Below are 22,221 nucleotides of genomic sequence, written 5' to 3' on the forward strand. Positions count from 1 at the left end.
GTGAATGACGCTGCGTGCTGACTGGCAGCCTGTGATGCACTACGTAGCTCATCGCCCTGTGTACGTTTGTTGTTCCAACATTATTTTTTATCATTTTTCATTACCTTCAAAATCGTTCTCTTCAAACATAAAGCCCTTACCCCCTCCTCCCTCACTGATATCCTTCACCATCATACTCCTTCTCCTAGCCTCAGACACTTCGGGGAAAAAGCCGACCCCTATCTTCAGACGCCAACATCTTTTATCTGCTGTACAGAACTTCTCCACAGCTCCCTCCCTCCCTCAGGAACTCCCCATGCACGTTGTTATCTGACCTGTGGGGGATGTTTTTTAGTTGGTACATGTGACTTTACTCGAAGTAAGGAAGGAATGAAGGAAGCAAGGACGGACGGATGATACTTTATTGATTCCGAGGGAAAATCAAGATTGTGATTAGTGATTAGCTAGCAAGAACAACATCCAACAACAAATAGTGAAGGAGAGCTATCAAACCTACTAAAACCAGACAAAAACCCCCATAAAAAAGTCATTGATGAGGGTTTTGTTTGATAACAACTTTTAAGATGGTTTCTATACTGGTTAAAAATCTTAAGAACAGCTGTTGTGCTTTGCTTTGGTCACTTCCTGTCAGCACTTCGGTCACCTCGGTCACTTCCTGACAGTACTTGTGTGTCCAGTGAACTTAAAGCTGATTGTTTGCACATACTGACATGGTTTGCTCTTTGTTAGATCCTTGCTTGTGTTGTACTTCGTCTCTGATGTACGTCGCTGACGTCACTGAATTCACTGAGCAGACTTAGCGTCTGTTAAGTGAATTGTAGGAACAAAGGAGAGAAGTCTGAACTGATAAGATCAGTGAAAAATACAAATAAAGAATCTCTTCATGCAGGGTACGAATATGTTTTGGACATAAATAAATGCAAGTGTGCAAATATGGTTACAGCTTGTTCAGTTCAATGGTTCAGCATGAAAAAAGCTGTTTTTTACCACTTTGTTCTGCGTTGTGGGACTTAACACCTCCGTCCAGACAGGAGAAGCTGAACACCACTGTGCACAGGGCAGGAATCAGCATTAACAATCCGATGAACGGGGTCTTTGAGTCCCTGAAAATAACTTTACCGTTCAGTCTGTAGCCTCCATAAGGGGAACTGAAGGGTGACGAGGGCTTCTTCTTACATTCAATGTTGAGATGGAGTCACATTCAGACGTATTTTTGTGAAAGGTTTCCATGTGGTGTGAATGTGCATGAACTGCTTTTATTAAAAGATCCCATTTGGATCTCTTTGTTCAGGTTTTGTGGTTTTTGATCGGATGTCTTCACCTCTCAACAGAAACACAACAACCAGGTATGACAACATCACCTGCAAACACCTGATCCGTCCAGGATCTCCTAATGTCTACCAGCTGACACCAAAGAAAGAGAAGATTGGGACCATAACAAGAATGACTCTTGGTGAAAGAGATCCAACTAAAGAACACAAAACCATCCTGCTTGTGGGAGAAACAGGAACAGGAAAATCTACTCTGATCAACGCTCTGGTCAACTACGCCATGGGAGTGACATGGTACGACAATGTCTGGTTTGAGATCGTAGAGAAGGAGGAGAGAGATCAGTTTGACAGTCAGACATCAGATGTGATCGTGTACGATCTCTTTGGTTTTGAAGATAAAACTCTGTCCTGCTCTCTGACCATCATTGATACTCCTGGATACGGAGACACCAGAGGGATTGAACATGATGACGCCATCACAAATAGTTTATCTGACTTGTTCGGCTCAGAGGACGGAGTTTCTGAGATAATGTCGTGGGTCTGGTGCTGAAAGCGAGCTAGAAACGCCTGATTGATCGTTTCAGGTACATCCTTGATTCAGTGACGTCTCTGTTTGGAAAAAACATGGAGAACAACATTGTCTGTCTCATCACACACTCAGATGGAATAACACCTGAACATCTGCTTAAAGCCCTTGATGAAACAAACATCAAGTGTGCCAAAGATGCAGAGAAGCAGCCTGTTCACTTCCTGTTTAATAACATTCAAAATAAAGAAAGAACAGAAGAGAACAAACAAATCCTTAAACATGCATATGATGTATCAATGAAAGGAATGTCAGAGTTTGGAAAGCTTTTGCTAAAATCGCCTCCACAACAGCTGAAAACAACTGTGGCCGTTGTGAACGAACGCATCATACTGAAAGCCTCGATCCAAAACCTGCAAGAGCGAGTTGAGCTGATTGAATTAAAACAGAGAGAAATCAAACAGACTCAGGAAGCCCTGAAGACACATGAACAAGAGATGAAGAGCAACAAGAACTTCACTGTAGAAGTTGATTCTCTGTCCACTCTTGTTCACTTGGCCTCCCAGATTGAAAAGATGATGGAGGACGGAGACAAGGAGACTTTTGTGTCCAATCACGTATCTATCCCGTGCCCATTTCAAATGTCCTATCAGCTGTTATTTAACGTCACTATGGCAACTCATTGTGGCCGTGAGTGCTTTTTAATTTTTCTTCCACCGAGTGCTCCTTTCCTCTGCAGGAAGTTAGTTTTAAGTTGGATATTTGGCAGACGTTCGCTCGGCTTTGCTCCAGGTAAACTGAACATCAAACCTCCAACATAAAACTGACTTCCCCGCGGTCACACAGGTGATCATTAGCTACAACAACACAGTCAGATTTGCAAACATGGCATGCTCCAAACTTAACAAATACGTGGATTCTGAATATCATGAATTTAAGACTGAGTGCACCGACAAATATGCATTTTCTGCCTGTCTGTCTATGCCTGGCCCTCACACCTTTTGTGCCCACGTTTAAAGAACAAGTGGCACCACAAAAGTGTCCGTTTCACACTGATGTGTACAGAACACATCATGCTTTGTGCATAGTTTGTAACTGACGAGCGAATCCAAAACAAACGTGATGGCGATGACGACAACTTCTTACTTCTGGAGCAACGAAGAAACCAAGTTTTGTCTTCCCGTAATGAATGACTTGAACATAATTGGATGTTCTGAAGGGAGAAAGCATAGAAATGCTGACCTATTTAAGCAGGTTAGGTCACGATGGAAGATTTTGAAGAAACAGTTATATATTGCCAAACACCAGAACAATAGAAGTGGCTCTAATCCATCAACATTTAAATTTCACAACTTATTGAACGAGATGCTTGGTCACCGTCCTCTGGCTACTACAGCAGATGGTGGAGTTGATGTCGGCTTCTCTGGTGCAACGAATGGTGAACCGTCACAAGAACACACAGAATATAGATAAGGTGTTCAGCTACATTCGAATAGTTCGTAACTTAAGCCAATATGATCAGTATTTGTCATGACAAATTTAACAGATTCTAAACGTTAACTGCATTAAAAAATAGGGTATTCCTGTCAACAGATTTCAAAGATGACACACAGGAGGAATTAGACTCAGCGGGAGTTGACACAGACGGCAATGGAGCAACCTTTCTTTTAAACAAGCCTCCCTGCATTCACTGAAGGAAACTACACATCCTTCTGCTGAGGGACCCCCCCGATCCACAACACAAGGTAGGCTAACTGCAGACATACTAATCTAAAGTTGAGTAACCTAACACTCGACCTTTAATAATCAGCATTTAACACACAGGGATCTTTTGGAAAAACAAATGTAGCCTATAGAGCAGGGGTGGGAGAATATTTTTTACAAGGGGCCACATGAGAAACCCACATTTTGTCAGAGGGCCGCACCAACGATAACTTGAACTCTGCTCAACGTTCTCTCACTGTAAAATACAAAATAATATATTTTGAATAGTTGGTACTGGCAATCAGAAGAATAAAATGTAAATATTTGTAGAAATAGGCTTTGTTAAATTGTGTTTGGAAAATACTACTATAGAAGCAATAAACAAAAAAAGTGAAATGTTGTGCAATTTATTTTTGACTTTGTTATCTTTACAAACAAAACCTTGTAACAAGTCCAAACAATAACGTTGATTGTTTTTCATTCATTCACTTCAGTGAGAATAATCCAGTCTATCTTCATCCAGTCTCTTACATAAGTCTTTAATTAGCTAATTGTTATTGTTGTTATTATGTTTGCATTGTACACAGAGAGCACACTCTACAAAAAATAAATTCCCTTTTTGTTAAACAATAAGCCAATAAAACTGACTCAATAGACTGGTGTAGTAATGACGTATTTTTGTCGGCCAACCCGAAAAAATGGCGCCAGTGGTTCCTTCGAAAATTTGCCTATGGGATTTTTGCATTGAAACGCCAGCTTAATAAATTGTTTATTAACCTAATATTTGCAAGAACACTGAAAAACATGACTAGAGACTGTAAGGAGGATTAGAGAGAGTTCCCGGCGTGATGACGTGTAACGTCTCCATGACAACCACTGTAGTTTCAGTTAGCTACTCGTTAGCAACCAGCGTTTAAAGTTCGCATAAAAACTTTAAAATTCACAAGTGGGGTTTTAGCTAACGTAGTTTATCTCGTCTAACAAAACATCAACATCTCTTCAGCTTGTGTTAACCACAGACCTTATTTCAGGCGTCTAAACACAAACACATTCAAAATCCCCATTGACTTTTAGAGTTAGGAACCCATGGCGCTAAAATTCTAACTCACTTCCTGGTTTTAGGACTCATAACTACACCAGTCTATAGGGCGTTTCTATTTAGCGGTAAGGTCCCACCGGAAAGGTTAACGTGAGTACTCACGGACTTGACTACACTGCCACCATGACCACCACCCGACTGTACAAGACGCACTCTCACTGGGGACAGGTTATGGGGACCAAAATTTGTGGCTCAAATGGGCTGAATTCACTGTTAAAGTTAACTAGATGGAAGGATTGTGTTTTCTGTTCCTCTGCCAGACCCACACTTGCCTCCACAGGTTTAGAGGGAGATGATCCCAGCAACAGGGGCTGGATCCCAAGTCCCTTATTTGCAGTCTCCTCAGTCCTCGGTCCTCGGCCAAACTAGAAGTAGTTCCAGAGCCGCCATGTTGAGGATCGTTCCAAAGCTCTTATAGCGAACGAAGGAGAGAGGAGGCAGATCCGAGGAGCGATGACTGAGGAGACACGAGAGCTGACTTAACGCCCCCTTCTCGTATATCACTCATTGATTGGACGCTGCACGGGATCAGACTTCAATGAAACTTCTCAACATGAGCAGAGTTTAATACTGGAGAAAAGACGGACATTAAAAAGATGCTAAACGGAGCGTCGGACATTTAAACAGATTATCAGCTCTAATGTGTCTGTGAACACCAACACTCACAACCCATAGTCGCATTACTTCAGCTATGTTTAAGCTTACTCCATTTCCTGCATCTATGATGAAATAATGTTGGAGGGTGTTGGCAGAGGCTTTTCCTTCCAAAAAGCTAGTGTCAGGTGTACAAGTGTCAATTCATTGTCACCAGGCTCCTTCCTACTTAGTGCCTTGAAGTTTTCACTCTGCCAGTTGTAGTGCTGTTTTGGGTGGTTGAGTTAAGGTTAGACTTTTTTGATTTTCCGTATTAGATTGATTTGTAGGGTGCTTTTACACACCACACACATATAGTAGCTGTTGACACTGTTGTGGAATATGTCTATCTACTGATTCCTCAGAGGGTCTCTTGCCCCCCCCCCCCCCCCCCTTCTCTGGATTCACACTCCCTTTCAACACATTCCAAAGTAAACGACTCTGACGCCAAACTGAACTCCTTGGGGGGTTCGCAGACAGAAAATCACTGTTGGGTCCAGCCAGGATGACAAAGTTCAGGCTGTGTCCCTTTGGAGAACCATGACAAAAGACTCTTTATCCCAGCATGCCTTGCAGGTACTCCCAGAAGGCTTTGCCACATCTAACACATAGGTGTGAAGTTTGGGAGGGATAAAACCGGTCGTGCCCCATTGTTCTGTCTCTTTCATACGTCGTCTGGTGACGTCCGAGGATACAACTCTGCTTCCTGTTTGACAGCACGATTTTCTTTGTTTAAAAGTTTTGGCGCGCAGCTAATCAAAGGCCTTGAAGCACACCGACATCCTGAATTCCGAGCTTAGATCATCCATTTGAACGCATCTCTAAGAAGAGCGTCTTGTGTCTCCCGTATTAAAACGGTATTGAGAGAGATCGTAAGGATTACGTCTCGTTCCGTCCTTTAAAGAAAGGACATCCACTGAGATCACCTCGCTCGACGGAGGACACCACGGCCCTGCTCAACCCCTTGGACGCGCCGCCATCAACATACAACTGCAGGGAGACGGATAAAGACCGCTCCAAGGACCCCTTTCCTTCCTTCATCAGCCGCGGACAAATGGTTACCAGTGAGGCTTAGCTAGGTCTGGGCAGTTAGATATAGAGAGTGTGTTTAATAACTGAGTTATTATTGGGAAACTTTGCTTGGTGTTTGACCACCGTGTCTTAGGTTTTATGAGAGTAAAACCTCTTTTGTTTTCTTTATTTGGACCGCTGCGTCCCGTGTGTTTCTCTGTGAACTCTTGCGTCATAACCAGGTAATAGACTCATTATCAGAAAGACTAGTGTGAGCGCCATCTGATACAAATCCGGCCACTGGCTTCTGGTAGTGAAGTTAACTATGCTCTGAGTTGTGCGTGAGTTCCAGGCTGAGATTGAGCTTTCAAGGTGTGCTCTTTTCTCTCTCTCTTCCCACCTTTTACGCACTCACACACGCACCTTTTGGCAGACGCACACACATAGAGATCTGTGGCTTTCCAGACGCTACAGAAACATAGATCAGGTAGAGACAGAGTTTGACTCCGTCTCTAGACAATAGACCAGGTTAGGAGACCTGTGTTCAGAGTCCGCCATCGCGTGGTCACGCTGCCATTTTGATCTCTCTCTCTCTCTGACTCTCACAGAAACACGCGCACATATACACATACACACACACGCACACACGTGCCATGCTTGTTTGTTTTTGTTTGTTACCTGTAGTTTAGTTTGTAATAGTTGTTTGTTTGATTGAGTTTCATTGATTAAGTTGATTTTTCTTTGTTAAATAAATTCTGTTATAATTTAAAGAGCAGTTGTTTGTGATTACTGTGTATTTTCATTGTGACTTAGGCTGGCTGAAAGGGCTTTGTGTTTGGATTTCACACCTTCAATTAAATACAGATTTTTAATTATTGATGATATTGGTATTTAAGTAAGTAATTTGAGACTGATATTTGTAATATTTTGGTTGTTCCCTGTTTACAGGGTGGTGCTCAGAGGTTTATTAAACTCAGTTTAATAATAATTATTGATTTATATTAATAATTAAGTAAACTTAATTATTACATTTAATTCGACAAATGAAGCTTAGCAAAAGTTCAGTAAGGAAGACTTTAAGTGATCCACAATCAGGTTTCTCAGTCACCCTTTTCACACTGTCCTTTTCGAGCTGTCAGTTTGGGCCGTCCGTGGGTTAATCAGCTGTTCTGTCACCGGACCTCATCTAACCAATGGCGCAGCGTTCCTCCTTCATTTTCGGCCAATCATCGTTCAGCTCTCCTTTTAAATATGATCCTTTTTCTTCCCTAGTTCTTTCAAGCTGGCTTTGTGCGCCCCTCCACCTCCCCATCACCGCCATCTTCAGAAGCAGAGTCGACTCCCATCAATTCTTCTCCAACTCGGTCTCATCAAATCATCAGTCCTCCACCACCAGGGTCTGGACTCCATGGGGGGATCTATCCTAATGACGAGCAGGACTTCATCACTAAATCGCATCTTCCATCCCATAGAGTCCAAGCGCCAAAACATTCTGTCAAATCTCATTCTGTCAATCACTTTTTCACTGTAATAAATTCATTCTTAATATCACTTGTCTCTCCTGATTGAACTAAATTTTACATCATAAAACCCAACATAATGTTGCCGCCGTGGGAGGTCCCTACATCACCTTCAAAGAGTTTCAATTCGCATCTGCTAATCAGAATCGGTGGCATTGTATTTCCTTGCTTTATTAAACCTTCTGGTTTAATGAACAGTTTACAAAGGGGTTTTCAACTTTTGCAGCTTATTTTTGTAAAAACTGATTTGTGCTGAAAAAAATCCAGGCAGGCCCAAACCTTTGACACATCAAGCTGCACACCCTGCAATGGACAGACCATTTCAACATGTTATGATGGATTTCATCAAACTGACCCCAGCGAGGGTAAAAGATACTTCCTAGTCATGGTGGACATGTTCTAAAAATGGGTGGAAGACTTTCCAGCCAAGCATGCAACCGCTGTAGTAGTAGCGAAAGCACTGCTAACAGAGATCACAGGCCCGCATCGTCCATTCAGGCTGAGCCCAATCAAGCCCCGCGGGCAAAGGCCCGGCCACCAGACACTCTCTTACGAGCCCCAACCCCAAGCCTGGCTCCAGGGTGGGGTCCCTGCTGCGCCGTACTGGGCGACGTCTCACTTCTTGCTGGTTTTCTATTCATAGGGGTATATTGAACTGCTTTTAGTCTGACCCATCACAGAGGACCTGTTTGCCTTTGGAGACCCTTCTGGGGGCATAAAGTCCCCGACAACATAGCTCCTGGAATCATTTGGGTACTTAAACCCCCCCACCACGATAAGGTAGCAGTTCAAGGGAGAGCAATATGTAGAAATGTAGAAATAAGTATAGATGTGTAATATATAGAGAAATATGATGTTGGATATAAAAAAAATTACAAACCTGTTCCGATCACTCTCAAATCAGCTCAACTTGGTATGGAATCAGTATGGAAGTGATTAGTGATCACAATTCAAATGATAACAATAAGTTTAAAATTCAAATGTATTCACAGAAATGCATTTTAATTTTCAGAATATCAGTGTATTATTTGATTCTAAAATAAAATTATGATTAATTTATCTAATTTCAATTTTATTTTTCAACTTCAAAAATGCACATTCTTTGACTAAATTAAAATTAAGGAAAAAAATGGCATATGCTTTTCATCTTCAATAAATGCCCTGCTAAATTTGTATCATAATTTATATGAAAATGCAAATTTTATAATGAAAATGCATGAACAGAAATACGTTTTAACTTTTAGAATGTAGGGGCATTATTTGACCTATATTTAAAATGAATATCTAGTTTGCATCATACTTTTGCTCTCTATGCATGCACATTGTATGAAATAATCCAAATGAAGACGAAAATGTCTTTGGATTTTCCTTTTCAAACTTGCTGTGCTAAAAACTGATCATAATTCAAACCAACTCGAAAAGGAATTGACAAAGTGGACGGCGCAGGAAAGTGACATCAGACGTCAGCTCACAGGCTGACTGCGCATCCAGTACAATAGGTGGCGCTGTGGTGTGCATCTTTCACGCTGGTGCAACTGCAAGTTGTTAGCCACTAAATCCATAGAACGAGAAGACCGGTCAGTTTGAGACACGTTACTATGGTTTGATACTAACATGGCGAAAACCGTTGTGGAGCTGCTGCGGGAGGCAGCTGCTGCTTTAGAACAGCAGCAAAGACAGTCACCACCACCCACAATCCACACTTATGATGCTCCAAATGCTGCACCCAGCAGGCCAACCCACTGAGTGGCGTTTTTTGTAGCACACTATTTTATGATGTGTTCTCCTAAACCTACCAGGTGTGAGCACACAGATGGTTGATGGACTCGTTCTCTGATTCTTGTGATTTTGAAGTATGACCTTTTTAATGTATTTTATATGGAGATATTGTATTTTTTATGTCTGTACTATTGGCTGCATTCAGCTCCTCCTTTCTGAAAAGCGCTCTCAGTTTCCCCATTTTGAGAAATGTTGACTTCTTAGAGCAGAATGATAGAACATGTCAGCATGGGTTTTCTGCACTGCCCTGGTGATTTCTATCACTTGTGCCTTTCACTCCCTCCTTTTGCAAAAGAACATTTATTCTCTGTAATAAAATACACAAAGACGAATAATTAACTTGAGACCTTTTTTTTCAACAAACAGAAATATCAATGACATTTGAGTTCCTTGCTCCAACTTTTTGAATGCAAGTAAGCAGGTCTCTGATAAGATTCTCAGCATGTTTATGAAGAGGGGCAGGTATTACTCTCCATGAAGTAAAAACAATCTTTTGTTGTCACGTGATTTCAGAGAAACGGCGAGGTTCAGTGAAACAAAGAATGAGAGGGAGGAGAGTTGACTTTAAAAGGTAATGTTTTTGCTTTGATGAAATAAACATTTCTGTGGTCTGTTTCTGTGACATCATGTGACCTCAGGTGCCCTCCCACTGCTGATATAAACTCTGCTCTCTCTCCTCGACATCAGACCGCTGACTCTGAGAGCTGAACAACAGGTTAGAACACTTTAAAACACAGATTTACAAACAAAGAGAAGCGATAACAGCAGATTGAAATACACGGGAACAAAGACAAACTGACGGTAAGACTGATATGAAGCGACATTCAGTGTAATTGTTTAATAAATGTTTGCATGAAGGGGGAGGAGCTGAGCGAGTTTGTTCACTCGGTAAGAGCTGATAATATCAAGATGGCAGCTGACAGGACGCCGAGGTCACTTGCTTGTTTTTTTTTTCATTAGAGAACCAATCAGCTGCCCCCTCCTCCAGCTCATCTGAAGACGTAACCATGGCAACGTGAGTAATATATTTCCTTAACACAGATGAGTTGTTTCAGTTTTTATTATTTGATTGTTGGAATAAAAATCCTGCTTTGTCACATCTGACCGCGTGTTGGTCATGACTGATCTGAAGGCTCTTTTCTGTGCCGTGTCTGAACTTGTTCCTGCGTCTGGCTCAGTGTGGTTAAAGTTCCTGTTTTCACTTCAGCTGTGGATTATCTATCTGTATCTGTGGTGTTGTCTTTGTGTACCGTCGAGTCGATCAGTGGATTGTGTCGTGTTGCCTGCTGCAGATCAGATTAATTTGGAGATAATAATAAAGGTGGAAATTAAATATGTTTTGCCACATTTTTCTATCCTTCTTTTTATCTGTGCATATGAACACCACTATTGCAAGAGCTCACTTTCTGTTGGCACACATGGCACCTCACCTCGATCTGGTTGATGCACACTGATGTTGTGAATGACGCTGCGTGCTGACTTGCAGTCTGTGATGCACTACGTAGCTCATCACTGTGTACGTTTGTCGTTCCAACATTATTATTTGATTACCTTCAAAATCGTTCTCTTCAAACAAAAAGCCCTTGACCCCCTCCTCCCTCACTGATATCCTTCACCATCATACTCCTCCTCTCTTCTCACCTGTGCACTGACACGAGTGGCTGCACGTTCAGTAACTCCGTCCCTTTCGTACTCGTCTTGACATGTTATTAGTTTGTTTTGGCTCTGTGCCAAAAGAAAGACAGACAGACAGACAGACAGATACTTTATTGATCCCGAGGGAAATTCAAGGCATCCAGTAGCAGTATACAGACAGGCAGGACACAAGACATTAGTTACGATACACACCTGCTGTCCCCCCTCCCCTCTGTATACAATAATCCCCCAAACAAGATTTAGCAGCCCCTATGTGACTAAGAGTAAATATAATTACAGGTTAAACCTGTGCAGTTAGCATTAGCATTAGACTTAAAACTTATATAGCATAATGTACATAACCTGTGAGGAGAGAAAAACATGTGCTGATTAAAAGAGACCTGTAAACAGTTAAGGAACCTTAGAAACAAAGTGCTGGCCTTCTAGAAACTAGTTACATGTGCATGTACAGTGGTGTTTGAGGTAGTGCCAGAGGAGTGAGTACAGTCATTAAACAGTCAATGCAGACAGTTAGGGATGCAGACTGGGCCATTAAAGTGCTCAGCAACATAAAGGAGCAGTGATTAGCATTAAGTGTCCAAAACAATATGGTGAAACCAGGAGTGGTTAGGGTGATTGCCATTAAAGTACCCAACTATTGAGGAGCAGATTAGCATTAAGTGTCAAAGACAATAGAGTGAAACTTGACCTAATTAGGGTGATCATGTCAACCATTACAGATGTAGCATAACACAACAGTAGGATGAAACCAGACATGATTAGGGTGATTATCTTTAAAGTGACCTGTGCTCAGTAAGGTGACTATCAATATGCATTTAAGTGTCCAACTGGAGGCTGACTCTGAGGTCAGCAGTGCAGATGAGGAATGAGAAAAAAAGTGAAAAATGAGTCCAGGGTTCACCGTGGGCTTCTTCCCTGTGACAGTGAAGTGTTGTACAGTCTTATGGCCTATAGGGGGACAAAAGAGTTCTTGAGTCTGTCCGTGGAGCACGACTGTGACAGCAGTCTGTCACTGAACATGCTCCTCTACCCAGTGAAGGTGCTGTGCAGAGGGTGGTGTGTGTTGTCCATGATGGAGAGCATTTTGTCCAGAGTCCTCCTCTCTACTACTGTCACCAGTGAGTCCAGCTCTGTACCCACCACAGAGCCGGCCCTCCTGATCAGTCTGTCCAGGCGTGCTGCGTCCCTCTTCTTGCAGCTTCCTCCTCAGCACACCACTGCGTAGAAGAGGACGCTGGACACCACAGACTGGTAGAACATCTGCAGCAGCTTTTTGCAGATGTTGAAGGACCCCAGCCTTCTCAGGAAGTACAGACTACTCTGTCCCTTCCTGCACGTAGTGTCCATGTTAGGCAACCAGTCCAGCTTGTCATCCAGCTGCAGCCCCAGGTACCCATAGGTCCTGACCACCTCCACGTCGACCCCCCCAAGGGAAACAGGTTCTAGATGTGGTTTGTTTCTTCGGAAGTCCACCAACATCTCCTTGGTCTTGGAGGTGTTTAGCTGCAGATGGTTGGCACTGCACCACGTCACAAAGTCTTCGATCAGGGTCCTGTACTCCTCCTCCTGTCCATCCCTGACACAACCAACTATCGCAGTGTCGTCCGAGTATTTCTGCATGTGGCAGAGCTCAGAGTTATACTCGAAGTCAGAGGTATACAGGGTGAACAGGACAGGGGAGAGCACAGTCCCCTGTGGTGCTCCGGGGCTGCTGACCACAGTGTCAGATGTGCAGTCCTTCAGTCTGACGTACTGTGGTCTCTCTGTGAGGTAGTCAGTGATCCACCTCACCAGGTACGAGTCCACCCTCATCTCGGTCAGCTTGTCTCTCAGTAGGAGGGGATGGATTGTGTCAAAAGCGCATCATAGTGAAGAAGAGCTATTAAACCTACTAAAACCAGACACAAAACCCCCATAAAAAGTAATTAAAGTGTCAAGGTTCCACCAATCAGGTCTCGATGTTGTTGATGATGATGATGATGATAGTAATGATGAGGATTTTGTTTTATAACAACAACTTTTAAGATGGTTTCTATACTGGTTAGAACTCTTAAGAACAGCTGTTGTGCTTTGCTTTGGTCACTTCCTGTCGGCACTTCTGGTCACTTCCTGTCAGCACTTGTGTGTCCACTCGGATTTAAAGCTGATTGTTTGCACATGGTAACATGGTTTGCCCTTTTTTCAATCCTTGTTTCTGTTGTACTTCGTCTCTGATGTACGTCGCTTTGGATTAAAGCGTCTGCTAAGTGAATTGTAGAAATAAAGTATAGAAGTCTGAACTGATAAGGTCAATGAAAAATATCAAAAGAATCTCTTCAGACAGGGTACAAATAAGTTTTGGACATAAATAAATACAAGTGTGCAAATATGGTTTCAGCTTGCTCAGTTCAGTTGTAGCAGCAGTAAAAAAAAAAAAGCTGTTTTATTTACGGCTTTGATCTGCAGCGTGGGACTTAACACCTCCGTCCAGACAGGAGAAGCTAAACGCCACTGTGCACAGGGCGGGACTCAGCATTGAAAATCCATGTGGTGTGAATGTGCATGAACTACTTTTAGTAAAAGATCCCATTTGAATCTTTTTGTCCATGTTTTCTGGTTTTGATTGGATGTCTTCACCTCTCAACAGAAGCACAACAAACAGGTATGACAACATCACCTGCAAACACCTGATCCGTCCAGGATCTCCTAATGTCTACAAGCTGATACCAAAGAAAGAGAAGATTGGGATCATAACAAGAATGACTCTTGGTGAAAGAGATCCAACTAAAGTACACAAAACCATCCTGCTTGTGGGAGAAACAGGAACAGGAAAATCTACTCTGATCAACGCTCTGGTCAACTACGCCATGGGAGTGACATGGAACGACGATGTCTGGTTTGAGATCGTAGAGAAGGAGGAGAAGAGAGATCAGTTTGAAAGTCAGACATCAGATGTGATCGTGTACGAGCTCTTTGGTTTTGAAGATAAAACTCTGTCCTGCTCTCTGACCATCATTGATACTCCTGGATACGGAGACACCAGAGGGATTGAATATGATGATGACATCACAAAAAAAATAGTTGACTTGTTCCGCTCAGAGGACGGAGTTTATGACATAAATGTTGTGGGTCTGGTGATGAAAGCGAGCGAGAATCACCTGAGTGATCGTTTCAGGTACATCCTTGATTCAGTGGCGTCTCTGTTTGGAAGAAACATGGAGAACAACATTGTCTGTCTCATCACACACTCAGATGGATGTACACCTGAAAATGTTCTTAAAGCCCTTGAAGTAGCAAACATCAAGTGTGCCAAAGATGAAGAGAAGCAGCCTGTTCACTTCCTGTTTGATAACCTTCAAAATAAAGAAAGGACGAACACAAAGAACAAAAATGCCCTTAAACATGCATATGATGTATCAATGGAAGGAATGTCAGAGTTTGGAAAGTTTCTGTTAAAAACGCCTCCACAACAGCTGAGGACAACTGTGGACGTTCTGAACGAACGCATCACACTGAAAGCCTCGATCCAAAACCTGCAAGAGCGAGTTCAGCTGATTGAATCACAACAGAGAGAAATCCAACAGACTCAGGAAGCCCTGAAGACACATGAACAAGAGATGAAGAGCAACAAGAACTTCACTGTAGACGTTGATGAGGTCTACAAAGACAAAGAACCTATCAATGGTGGAATGAGGCTGTTGTTGTATAGAGGAGCTGTGTGCTGTACAGTCTGTGAGGAGAACTGTCACTACCCTGGATGCTGGATGGCCTGGTATCCCAAACACTGTGAGGTGATGAGTAAGGGTCGCTGCACTGTCTGTACAAGGAAATGCCCTGTGTCTGATCATGTGAAGGAAAAGTGGAGATATGTTCAGAAGACAAGGAAACGTCAGAAAACTCTTCAAGACGTGAAAGAGAAGTATGACCAAAGTAAAGCAGACCGCAAAGAGAAAACAAGCCTTCTGGAAACACTTCAGAAGACAATGGACAAACTTAAAGAGGACAAAGATCGATGGTTGGAAGAGTCCTACGAGCATGTTCTCAGACTGGAACAGATGGCTCTTAATGTTGATTCTCTGTCCACTCTTGTCCACTTGGACTTCCTGATTGAAAAGATGAAGGAGAACGGAGACGCAGAGAAGGTCAAGAAACTGGAAGAGATGAAGAGTCGAGTGAAGGGATCCACAACAGCACTGCGGTACAAGTTCGGTACACTGGCTGTAGCTGCTGGCAGAGATGTTAAATGAACGTTTGAGTAGATGAACAAGATCATTTTCAGAAGCTCCGATTGAAACATGGCGTTCTTGTTGATACAAACTTTAAATCCTCCATAAGATTAAATCATAATATAAATGTTAAACATAAAAATTAAATGCAATCACAGTGTAAATTTAAAATTGGGGTAAGGGTTACTTAAGTTGGTTGCTTGGGACAGAGACACATCCGAAATGGGACAAGAATTGTACCGGGATGCAGTTTGGGTAAATGTTCCTGGTGCTTCTAAAAACTTAAATCATCAGTATATTCATTTGAAATGATGTCTGAGTGCATATCTCCCACTGAGAATCAGACATTGAATGGGATTGGTACCTGACCTGTATTGATCATTCTGCTCCCAGAGAACAGTTGACTCTTTTATACATGTTGTGTCCGGGCGTATTACTCTCCAAAAAACCAATCAGAGTAAAACTAAATTATAACACAATGTGAAGAAACATACCTGGAACAAGACAGATCCTCACCAGGTACAGGCTCAGTGACCACAAACTAGCAAATAGGAAGACACAAGAAACCAGCACAGGACACAATCTGAGGGACAGGGAATGAGCAACACACAAATCCGCATACAGCGGACTGTGGTGTGTTAGCCAACCTAGTCAGGTCAGCTAACCTTAGCACCGCCCCTGACCGCAGCCGTGTCCACATTGGACTATTCAACATCTGCTCTCTCACGATCAAAGGACTTCTCCCCTAGGACCTCCTCCTCGACCGTAAACTGGATTTCCTATGCTTGACAGAAACCTTGCAGCAACAGAATGACTTTTCCCAGGTGAACGAGGCTACACCACCTGGGTTTGTTTACCTCTGTCAGCCCCACCTCATCGGCCGAGGGGGAGGTCTTGTGATAATCTACCAGGAAACATGGAAGGTCTCGCCTCTCTCAACCCCTTCATTCATCATTTGAATCAGTTTCTCTGCAAATAACCGGACCAGCACCAATCATAGTAACCACTGTGTATTGCCCACCCAAAAATAATAAGGATATTATCAACAAATTCTCCTCACTTCTCACCCACCTCTGCACCCTCTCTCCCAATGTCATTGTGCTTGGTGATTATGATATCCACATGGACAATCTGAACCTCAACCTCACTATGGACTTCACATCCTGCCTTGACAGTTTTGATTTTCATCAGTATATTAATTTCGACACCCACTCAAAGCGTCATATTCTTGACCTGGTCTGCTGCTCCGGTGTCTCCCCTTTTAACAGCTCCTGAACTGATCTCCCCATTTCTGACCACAGGTTTGTATCGTTTAATTTAAATCTCACTGTTTCCAAAATTAAACCTTCACACGCCATCTCCTTTCGTAACATCACACTACGAGCATTGAAGCCCTCCCAACCATCAAGCCCCCACTACCACAGATGAACTGGTTTCCCTCTACAACAACAGTCTGAAAACCCGGATCGTATCATTCACCTACTCTGCTAACTGGTTCACACCCCAACTCCGCCTCCTCAAAGCTACAGCGAATGTACAATAAAACCCACCTTAACTGTTCACATGGAAATGTACCACCACCACACTCTTCTCTATAAGGACTCAATAAACACAGCCAAGGACCACTACTACACAACTCTCATCAGTGCTGGTGAGGGAAACTCCCTCCGCCAACCTGACTCTCTTCCCTCACACTTCCACTCCACTGCCCACTGTAATTCACTCATGAACTTTTTCAGCACAAAAATTGAAAACATCCATCAGAAACTGACCTGTCACACCTCCTGCAGTCCACTCCCTCCTGTTTCCCCAGCTCCCTTGTGTCAACCACTCTCATGTTTCCACCTTCCCTCCCCTGCTGACATACCTGATCTTATTAGAAAATCTAAACCATCCACCTGCCAACTAGACCCCTTCCCGACACCCCTGGTCAAAGCCTGTCTCCACTGCCTGGCACCTCTGCTTACCTCTATCATCCACTCCTCCCTCATATCTGGTTCTGTCCCCCCACCTCTGAAATCTGATGCAATAACTTCTCAAAAAGCCTGGTTCAGACCCCAGCAACTTCAATAACCTTCGTCCCATTTCAAACTTACCATTCATTTAAAAAATCCTGGGAAAAACAGTTGCCACAAATTCACTCCCACCTCTCCAATAACAACCTCTATGAGAAGTTCCAGTCCGGTGTCCGCCCCCACCACAGCACTGAAACTGCCCTACTCAAAATAACCAACGACCTCCTGATGTCAGTTGACTCCGGACTCCTATCCATCCTCATCCTCCTCGACCTGACTGCGGCTTTTGATACCATCTCCCATTCCATCCTCCTCCATAGACTGGCATCCATTGGTTTATCAGGCACACCCCTGGACTGGTTTTCTTCATATCTCTCTGGCCGCCCTCAGTCCATTCAGTTAAAAACATTCACATCCCAGCTTTCCCCACTCTCCTCTGGTGTTCCCCAAGGCTCTGTCCTTGGTCCAATCCTCTTCACCTTCTTCCCCTCTGCCATATATTCCAGAAACACAGCATCCAGTTCCACTGTTATGCGGACGACACCCAGCTGTATCTCTCTGCCAGACCCAACTCCACCCTCCCTCTGTGATTGTTTATAGGAAATCAAATCCTGGTTCTCTTCCAACTTTCTCAAATTCAATAGAGACAAATCTGAGATTTTCCTCATGAGTTCAAATCCACTCTCACAAAAACAAATGGCTTTACCATCACCATCGACAATTCTTCTGTCCCCTCCCTTCAGGTCAAGAGATTGGGTGTCGTCCTCGATGGCACTCTGTCATTCCAAACCCACATCAATAAAATCACTCGGTCTGCATACTTCCATCTTCGAAACATCAACCGCCTCCGTCCCTCCCTCACCCCTCCCAGCACCGCCATCCTGGTCCACTCTCTGGTCACCTCCCGTCTGGATTACTGTAACTCCCTTCTCTCTGGTCTCCCCCAAAAGTCCCTTCATAAACTCCAACTGGTACAGAATGCTGCAGCCCAGATCATCACCAGAACACCTTTCACAAACCACACGAACCCCCTGTTCTCTTTCGTCTCGAAACTATCTCTCCACCCCGTTACATTCTATGTACGGGGATATGATCCCTTGCTCGTCAGAGTCCGTGGATATTTCTTTAAGACACACCGGCTTAACCGGGCACGCCCCACAGCTCACCTATAAAGCACCTGTGCTGGCGTGCAATCATTGATTGTTTGATCTCCACTCAAGTCAGAGTGTTCAAGATCTGTGTGATTTCGAAGAAAAACTAAACTAAAAACTAAACAAAAAAAGTAAGAACAGGAGGAAAAGGGTTTCCAGCAGTTATCCACTTACCAAAGTTGGGCGTCTGTCTATGGCAGCCTCCCTGGATTGCTGGTAACCTCTGTGCTATTCCCTGGGGCATCGTGTCTGGTGACCTCCCGGTCTGGGGGAGCCTGACTGGCGGCTGTGTCCCCACCGGCGTTTCCTTGTGGTGCCGTGAGCTATCGCGTCTGGTGGGTACCCGTGCTGAGCGCAGACGGAAGTCGGCTAACAGCTGGGTGACTGTGTCAGCCAAGCCAATTACGGTTCTCAGTTAACTGCAGTGGCACGGTTCGTGAGCTCACGCGTTCAAAGGATACGTGCCGAATGCAGGCTGTCTTGTCAACATTGGGGGTGTCCAGCCAGTGTATTGCTCGCGGCTCGTGGGCTAACGCGCTAGCTGAGACGATAACATGTCTGTGTTGGGCGCAGACTGTGTCGGCTGCAGCAGACATCCATAATCCCCCAAGAGAGTCAAAGAGGGCTTGTCAACATCGGGGAGGTCCAGCCAGTGTATTGCTCGCGGCTCGCGGGCTAACGCGCTAGCTGAGACGCTAAAGTGTCTGTGTTGGGCGCAGACTGTGTCGGCTGCAGCAGACACCCATAATCCCCCAATGAACGTTTCCCTCTTCTCAAGCCATAAGAAGGGAGGCGTATAAAAAGAAAAAAGAGGAAAGGAACTAAGAGTTAGCTGGATAGTGTGTTAGCTGGTGGCTACCTTTTGCCGTGCTTCCGCATAATTACCTGTAGCTCCGCCCCCGTGTAGTGACAGTGCCGCCCCTGGCTACTATGGCTTCCCGGGAGGGACATTCCTGTGTGGGCTGTGGAGTCAGTATGCCTTTGGAAGATGGGCATGATAGATGTGTGCTATGTTTGGGGCATCAGCATGCATTGTCCTCAAGAGAAAATCCTCAGATGTGCATGGATTGTTTTATAATGCCTGCACGTACTAGAGAGGCCCGTTGCCGCTTCTTTGCCGCAAAACGGGCTGCCCCTCCCCTTTCCGCTCCTTTGCAGGGAAAGCGGAGAGGGGTAACTGCCCTCACAAGGGAAAAAGGGGAGTGTTCAGGTGCCTGGCAGGTACCCCTACCCGCCCCTGTTGTGAGACCTTCTGTGCTTCACTCCACTTCTGGTCCCAACTCTTCTCCCGCTCTGGGCTTCGGAGTAGAGGAGGAAGAGGGTGAAGAAGAGATTGATATCAAGACAATTTTTTCTTCTGAGGATGATGGCTTGTCGAGTGGGCAGAAACCGCCAGCTAGCACCTCTAGAGGTGAGCTAGCTCGCCGTTATGATGAGGTCATTGGCAGGGCAGCCAGGGCTCTGGATATCGCCCTACCTCAGGACCCTGTACCCACTGCTTCCAGTTTCGAGGTTGATGTGGCATCACGTCTGTCCCGAATGCAGATGCCCGTTCTTCCTGATTTTAAGGACTTGTTGTGCCAGAAATGTTCTTCTCTGGCAGCAACACATAAATGGTCATCAGCATGTAGAAGGCTCTCAGACATGCAGGACAAGGATCAGGTCGTCTGTGGAACCCTCCCCCAGGTGGATCAGGCTATCTCCCCGTTAATTTCCCCTTCCACCTCGCTTCTTGGCAGAGCTACATGCTCCAGCAGGAACTGCAGAGTAATGGATAGTCTGCTGGCTAAACTCCACAGGGCCATGGCTACACAGACCCGTCTGGCTAACACTGGGTCCATTATGTCTCTTTATCTCCGTCAGTTGTCAACTCAACTACGAGACGGTTCGGGAGACCCTAGTATTGCCGGGGAGATTCAATTAGCCTCTCAGTGTCTCTCCTCTGTAATGAGAGAGCAGGCAGAAGCAGCAGGCTGCTCTATGGCTTCCTTCAGGGTTGTGCGACGCCATCTTTGGCTGTCCCAATCTCAGCTCGGACAGGGAGATCGGGATACTTTACTTAAAGTGCTGGTGGATCCCTCGGCCATGTTTGGACCTCAGGCAGCTACATTGCTCCAGCAGGCACGAGATGGTCGCTGCTGTGCACAGGAGGTTTCAGGGGGACCTGGCTAGGCGCTTCAGGGGCTCTAGACGGAGAAGGACTCCAACGCCTCAGTCGTGGCCCACACCAGAGGTCCGGACATGGGGGCCAGGGGATCTTAGGCCCCAGTTGGACGCCTTCCGTCAGCGTAGTCGTCGCCAACGTGGGAAAACTGGAAAGCCATATGCGAAGGCTCAGGGACCATCCCGGCGCCCCCCTCCTTCCTGACGGTTCCAGAGTAATGGCATGCCAGCCTCCCCTACCAGCCGTCAACGGGGGAGCCTGGTTAACCTTGGGGGCGGATCAGTGGGTGGTGTCTACCATGACCCGTAGCTACCGCCTTCAATTGTATCGCAAACCTTCCGTGACAAGATTGCCAACCTTCACCACTGTAACCAATCCTCAGCAGGTGCAGATACTGCAGGAGGAACTGTCCACTCTTTTGGAGAAGAGGGCCATAAGAGAGGTGGAGCGAGAAGACCAACAAGCCGGGTTTTTCTCCCGTTACTTTTTAGTTCCGAAGCGAGATGGGGGTCTTCGGCCAATTCTGCAACTCCGGAGGCTCAACCAGTTTCTTCGGCCCCTGAGGTGCAGGATGCTCATGGTTCCCAGGGTGAGGCAGGCCATTACTGCGGGAGATTGGTTTTCCACCATAGACCTCAAGGATGCGTACTTCCAGATTCCCATCTGGAAGGGCCATTGGCGCTTCCTGAGGTTCGGCTTCGAAGGCAGAGTGTACGAGTTTTGTGTCCTGCCTTTCAGGATATCTCTCGCTCCTCGAACGTTTACAAGATGCATGGATGCTGTACTGGCCCCCATGAGGAAGCAAGGGCTCAGGGTCCTGAATTATCTGGACGATTGGCTCATTTGTGCGTCATCGGAGGAACAGTGCCGTCGCCATGTGGCCCTTCTCCTGAAACACATTCAAGAGCTGGGTCTCCGAGTGAACACCGAGAAAAGCACTCTGCAGCCTTCCCAGGTTACCACATTTTTGGGTATGGTTCTGGACTCCAGGAGGGCGACCATCTCGCTAACACCGGAGAGAGTGCAATGCTTCAGACGGTGCCTCAGTCACTTCCGGCTTCATTCCAAGGTCACTTGGGGGCTCTGCCTCCGACTAATGGGTCTTATGGCGGCCATGGTGCAGGTGGTTCCTCTTGCCCTCTTAAACATGCGACCTGTACAGAGGTGTCTGTTGGGTCAGGGCTTGCATCCACAAAGATGTCACCAAACAAGGGTGGTTGTCTCTCGGAGGCTGTACAGTGCTGTCCAGTGGTGGAGAGACCCAGCCAACATCAAGTTAGGCCATGCTCTGGGGCCGGTGATTTTTCGCCATCTGGTCTTCACAGATGCCTCCCTACTAGGTTGGGGTGCCGTTCACGAGGGCTGCAGGATCAGTGGACACTGGTCCGGCTGCTGGTTGAACCAGCATATAAATGTCCTGGAGCTGAGGGCTGTTATCCTCGCCCTCAGAGCACTACTGCCGAGACTGAGAGGACATCATGTCATCG

At 45.2% G+C, this 22,221-nt stretch overlaps 1 protein-coding gene and 1 pseudogene across 2 annotated transcripts; both read left to right on the top strand.

Annotated features, from left to right (window-relative positions):
• Positions 1–1,311: 1,311 nt before the first annotated feature.
• Positions 1,312–4,886, top strand: LOC306835154 (annotated as a pseudogene). The gene is made up of 2 exons: positions 1,312–2,414; positions 4,881–4,886. The product of its transcript is annotated as an uncharacterized misc_RNA (transcript).
• A 5,664-nt stretch (positions 4,887–10,550) lies between these two features.
• LOC306835155 (uncharacterized protein) lies at positions 10,551–15,090 on the top strand (the record flags this gene model as incomplete). Its single annotated transcript, XM_079361582.1, has 3 exons — positions 10,551–10,558; positions 13,826–14,950; positions 15,033–15,090. The coding sequence occupies 3 exons, from the start codon at positions 10,551–10,553 to the stop codon at positions 15,088–15,090; spliced, it is 1,191 nt and encodes a 396-aa protein (XP_079217708.1).
• Between the last annotated feature and the right edge of the window lie 7,131 nt (positions 15,091–22,221).

The sequence above is a fragment of the Symphodus melops genome (genome assembly GCF_947650265.1).
Source record: "Symphodus melops genome assembly, chromosome: 14".
In the NCBI taxonomy this organism is placed as follows: Eukaryota; Metazoa; Chordata; class Actinopteri; order Labriformes; family Labridae; genus Symphodus; species Symphodus melops.